Below are 6,000 nucleotides of genomic sequence, written 5' to 3'. Positions count from 1 at the left end.
GTGATGTGTATGAGCCCATGAGGTGTTTGTTTTGTTGAATATCCTGCACTGGCTAGTCCACGTGAGCTGATTACCTTGAGGGCCGTGTTGGATGTCCCTACTTTGCACAGCTCATTCCACCATAGAGGAAAGGTAGAGTGACTGACTCAGGTTGATCAGTGAGGAGTGGCTTGGCAAGACTTCAAGCCCTCTGCTTCCTCAGGCAATTTTGAGCAGTGGAGAGAATGGACTCGAAGCAGACAGGTGTGCATTCTATCTTTGGCTCCACCATGTACGAGCTAGGACTTTGTGAGCTTTGTTTCCATCTATAAAATTGGTGCCATTCCACCTGTTAGTGTTGTTGAGAGGACTGATGTAACTTTTGTAAATCACCTGGCACAGCATTTCCCTTTCCTACTGACCTCTACCCCTGGTATGCATTTTACCGTGGCAGGCATCAATTCCTCTGAGAATGCCCTTTGGGGGCAAGTAAAACTGGTTTCTGAATCAGCCAAGCTGGGGACTTGCTGGATACACCTGTTGAGCTGCCCAGCCCAAGACAGCAGCAACAGTGACCCTCACCATGTTGTGGATGGCCTGCTGGGGAACCACACTAGGACAGATGGGGCTAGGCTGTGGACAGTTTGGGAAAGGGCTAAGTTTCCCCAGAGACTTTTATTTTTTATTTTTAAAGATTTTGTTTATTCACGAGAGACACAGAGAGAGAGGGAGAGAGAGAGAGAGAGAGGCAGAGACACAGGCAGAGGGAGAAACAGGCTCCGTGCGGGGAGCCTGACATGGGACTCGATCTCGGGACTCCAGGATCACGACCTGGGCTGAAGGCAGCACTAAACCACCGAGCCACCCTGGGCTGCCCGAGACTTTTTTTTAAAAGGCCCCACAGAAAAGTTTCTATCTCAGAACCTTGGCAATGATATATATATTTTTTAATTATATTTTTTAAAGATTTATTTATTTATTTATGATTGATAGACAGAGAGAGAGAGAGAGAGAGAGAGAGAGGCAGAGACACAGGAGGAGGGAGAAGCAGGCTCCATGCCGGGAGCCTGACGTGGGACTCAATCCCAGGACTCCAGGATCGCGCCCTGGGCCAAAGGCAGGCACCAAACCGCTAAGCCACCCAGGGATCCCCTGGCAATGATCTTTTATGTGAACTTGAGGCAAACTTGAAAAAAAAATCTTGCATTGATGAGACTAGTTTTAATTTTTTTGGCTGCAAACACAACATAAGTGACTACCTCCTGTCTTTCAAGTAGTTTTAACCAAAAAAATTTTTTTTATGGGCGTAAAGTCTAGCTTCTCTGTTACTGAGGAAACTGGGATATTGCTTTATCTTCTCTGTAATTTACCACCTCGATTAACATTATTGTCTCTATTACATTGTCTCCTTAAGCCCTGAGCATGAAACCACTTTGATAACTTTGGCAGATGATGTGGTGCTATGGATCGAATATTTGTTCCCTATAAATTATGTTGAAGCCCTTCCTCCCAATATAATGGTATTTGGAGGTGAGGCCTTTTAGAGGTAATTGGGTTTGGATGAGATCACAGGGGTGGAGCCCCCATGATAGGATTAGTGCTCCTTAAAGGGGGATTGAGGGATTATGACTCTTTATTATGTGAAGATACAAGAAGATGGATGTCTGATCTGCTGGATTTCCTATAGCCTCCCAAGCTGTGTCACATATGTATAAGCTGCTGGCATATGGTAATTTGTTATAGTTGCCCAAACATACTTGAAATTTTAACTCCAAACCAAGTCAGATTAGTAGGCCACTACCCAAATAGAAATCTTTTGTTTGACCTGAGTTTTGTATGATGGCATTGACTCATGAGGGTTGGGAGTGCAGAAACAGTCTTGTGAATCTTGCTGTTTTATCTATTAGGATGTTATCTATAACATTACAGATTCCTCTTGATGAGGCTTATCAGGAGGAAAGGGTCTCTGGCCTTAAGAATTTTTTTCTCTGGAGCAACTGGCTTGCTTTTATCTTGTAGCTGCCTTGAGTTTTAAGATCAACAGTCCTTCCTGCTGCATGACAGGAAGGTTTGAACCAAAGTGAACACTTAATTTTACAAATTTTTTTAGAACTTTATGGGAAGTTTGCTAGATGATGTTGTTGCCATTTAAAAAAAAAGGGATTTTGTGATAAAATGTACAAAGGTGTGCCAGACGAAGAAGAGACATTAACGTACTCAAAGTTAGGCAGCCCGGGTGGCTCAGCGATTTAGCGCCGCCTTCAGCCCAGGGCGTGATCCTGGAGACCCAGATCGAGTCCCATGTCGGGCTCCCTGCATGGAGCCTGCTTCTCTCTCTCCTCTCTGTGAATTCTCATGAATAAATAAAATCTTAAAAAAAAAAAAAAGTACTCAAAGTCCACAGGCAACACGAGAGACCAGAAAACCATGGGAAGGTAATTTTACAATTAAAATGCATACAAGTGAAAAAAAAAATTGCATGTATGTAGGAAATTCATGAACCAGTCAAGCAACATTTGCGTATTTCTTTACACTGGCTTCAATCTTAATAAATCAGTTATCGTATTGATAATTTAACATTATATTCAGGCAGAGTTTTCTTGCCTTCCTAAGTACTTACTTTCTCAGTTATCAAACATAACAGGAGAGAGAACGTACAATTTAAAAAATTTATTTCTGAACTGCTTTATTCTTTTAATTAGTACACATTATATTAAGTATAGAATTTCCTTAAAAATTAACTCTAAATTTCACTATTTGGACACTGGTATGAAGAAGAAAACATCTGGCTCTTTTGACTTTTCTTTTTACATTTATCCAAGTAGATTCTCATATTAAGGTTCTTCTGTGTTACTTTTGTCCAAGTTGTGACAGCTAAAACAAAACATAAGAATGGCTTTATTTTAATCACAAAAGAAATTTATGCATTCAAACATATTTGTAAACACCTTAAAAACGAATGCTTTAATCATGGTAAAATCTAGGCTTATTTCGTTCACTGCATGTATCTAGAATAAATTTTCACTCAACGTTTACCCCCACTTCAAATGTTTAAAGTTTTGTAGATCTTTAAAGAAAAAGTATCACCAACATAGGTAGAAATTCAATTAATGGAAAATAAAAACCCTGAGAATAAAGTTAATATTAACCCAGTATGTAAATGTCAAGAAAAAAATCTCATGTGCAGCTTTAATGCTCACAGTTTACTTCTCCATATATTTTAATTAGTTTGATATTTCTAAAACATCATTAAAAAGAAAAAGAAAGGCCTTCAATTCTGGAAGGTTGGGTAAACTTCTACTGGCCTAATACTCCCAGGGATTGCAATTATAAACTTTAAACAAAATACAAAAACCAACTCCTGGAAGACAGTGGAGAACACCTGACAGCCAGTGGGTGGGGAAGGAACAGACACTAGGAAGGAGAGGCTCCCACTGGTGAGTTCAACCTGAAGAACCAGAGAGCCAGTGGGGCCAACTAAAGCCACTGAAGGTGAGAGGAAATCCTAGAAACAAGAAGGACAGAGTGAGGGAGCCCTATATTCTATGTATAAATTTTAACCAAATCTGTGGGGAAACCCTGAACCACACAATGAGCGAGATTAAGAAGCAAGACTGGGCTGTTGCCCGTGCCCGTGAGACACACCTGGAGGTCTGAGTCTCATCAGGGTCAGTGTCTGCTAAAGGCCCAGATCAGCACTCCAGAGAATCAGAATTCAGCTTCCAAAGAAACATTGTTTCTAAAACATTCAGTAATCTAAAATTAATATATGATGGAGCAGGAAAATCAGACCCATTCTTTAGGGGGAAAGACAGTGGAGACAGATGGTGAAATGGATGATCTATGGGCTGTAATTAATAGAAAAGGGTATAAAAGCAGTTATGACAACTATCCTCAGTGAAATCACGGAGACTATGTTCACAATGAAAAGACAGAACACTTGAGCAGAGAATACAACTATATTAAAAAAAAAACCCAAATGAATATTCAAGAACTGGTAAATACAACATTATTCAAATGGCAGAAGGGAAATAACAAAGGAAAGCGTGAATCTGAAGATAGGACAACTTAAATTAGACACTCTAAAGGAGCAGAATCAGGGGTGCCTGGCTTGCTGAGTTGGAAGAGCATGCTACTCTCGATCTTGAGGTCAGGAGTTCAAGCCCCACACTGGGTGTAGAGATTACTTAAATAAGTAAACAAACAAATTAAAAAAAAAATTCTTACCCCCCCCCCAATCCCAAACAGAATACTCAGAGATGTGTGGCATAATATAAAATGCTGATCATATAGGTGAATGGAGTCCCAAAGGGAGAGGAGAAAATTGGACATAAAAATATTTGAAGAAAGAATAGCTGAAAATTCCCTAAATTTGGAACATATAAACTGATGATAGATTCAAGAAGCTCAGTGATCCCTAAATAAGATAAATGTATAAGAATTCACACATAAATACATCCTAACTGCTGAAAACCAAAGATAATGAGGATATCTTGAAAGCAGCCAGAGAAAAATTAAACATGATATGTAAAATTATATTGATCTGAGTATTACTAACTTCCTATCAGAAATAATGGAAGGTATAAGATTGTGAAATAACATCTTTAAAGTTTGAAAAACTGTCAATCTAGAATTCTTTATCCAGCCAAAATATTTAAGAATAAAGGTGAAATACATTTTCATATAAAAGGAAATTAAGGTAATTCACTGCTAGCTCCTGAGCTTATACTGAATGCTAACAGAAGTTTTGCAGTCAACACATGGAAATCAAAATCTACTAGAGTTGGTAGAGATAAAGAACACTGGAAATCCTATCTGTGTAAATACAAAGGATTTCTTTATGATACAGATAACTGAGGTACAAATGATAAGAATGTCCACTGTCTTATGGGGTTAATGATGTATGTAGAGGTAAAATATATCACAATCAGAATAATTGCTGAGGGAATGGGTCTATATGGTTGCAAGGTTTCCATATTTAACGCAAGTGGCACAGTATTAATTCTAGCTTATAAACTGTTAAAGATATATATATTGTGATCTATATAGCAACTGCTAAATCGATAATGCAGAGATACAGCTCAAATAAAACAGTGTTTAAATAATAAGAAGGTAGGAAAGGAGAAAGATGGCCAAACTATTTCAAACTAAGAAAGCAAACAGTAAAATGGTAGATCCAATAATTACATTAGATGTTAACAGACCAATAGGCACCAATTAAAAGGCAGAGATTACCAGAATGGTTTTCTAAAAAAAAAAAAAAAAAAAAAAATCCAATTATATGACACCTACAAGATAAACACCTTTAATATAAATTCATAGGTAAGCTGAAGCAATCAGATGGAAAGTTATAACCTGCAAGCCATAAGACTAGAGTAGTTAATTTAATACCACATAAAGTAGACTTCAAGGAAAGAGGATTACCAGCTGAGTAGAAGAATATTACATAATAAAAGGGTACACTCATCAGGAAGACACAGCAATCATAAATCTGTGTATACCTAATAGAGCTTAAAAATAAGTGGACATTGACAGGACTGAAAGGAGAGCCTGACAGAACTAAAGGGGGAAAGCATTAATTTCACAAACATAGTTGGAGATTTTATTATTAGTCTTTTAGTACCAAATAGATTTAGACCAAAAAACCCACAAAGCAACAAATCAATGAAGACATAGAGGATTTAGGTAATGCTGTTAACTACCATGACCAAACTGAAATTTATAGAACATTTCCCTCAACTGCTGCATAATGCATTCTTTTTAAAGTGCACATGGAGTGCTTAGTAAGAGACCATATGTTGGGCCATAAAAGAGATTTATTTATTTATTTATTTATTTATTTATTTATTTATTTATTTTATTTTATTTTATTTTATGATAGTCATACAGAGAGAGAGAGGCAGAGACACAGGCAGAGGGAGAAGCAGGCTCCATGCACCGGGAGCCCGACGTGGGATTCGATCCTGGGTCTCCAGGATCGCGCCCTGGGCCAAAGGCAGGCGCCAAACCGCTGCGCCACCC

The 6,000-nt window shown here is 38.4% G+C and overlaps 1 protein-coding gene across 7 annotated transcripts in view; it reads right to left on the bottom strand.

Moving 5' to 3' along the window:
- Nucleotides 1–2,634: 2,634 nt before the first annotated feature.
- The window catches only part of SCFD1 (sec1 family domain containing 1), a 107,546-nt gene continuing 104,180 nt past the window's right edge, over nucleotides 2,635–6,000 (bottom strand). For all 7 annotated transcript variants that reach the window (XM_072838118.1, XM_072838115.1, XM_072838116.1 and 4 more), the window contains one exon: nucleotides 2,635–2,853. In XM_072838118.1, the coding sequence (XP_072694219.1) occupies nucleotides 2,830–2,853 (24 nt within the window). In that variant the 3' untranslated portion in view covers nucleotides 2,635–2,829. The remainder of the gene's footprint in view (nucleotides 2,854–6,000) is intronic.

Source organism: Canis lupus, chromosome 9 (genome assembly GCF_048164855.1).
Source record: "Canis lupus baileyi chromosome 9, mCanLup2.hap1, whole genome shotgun sequence".
NCBI classification, from domain to species: Eukaryota; Metazoa; Chordata; class Mammalia; order Carnivora; family Canidae; genus Canis; species Canis lupus.
This window is presented reverse-complemented; position numbering and strand designations above follow the sequence as displayed.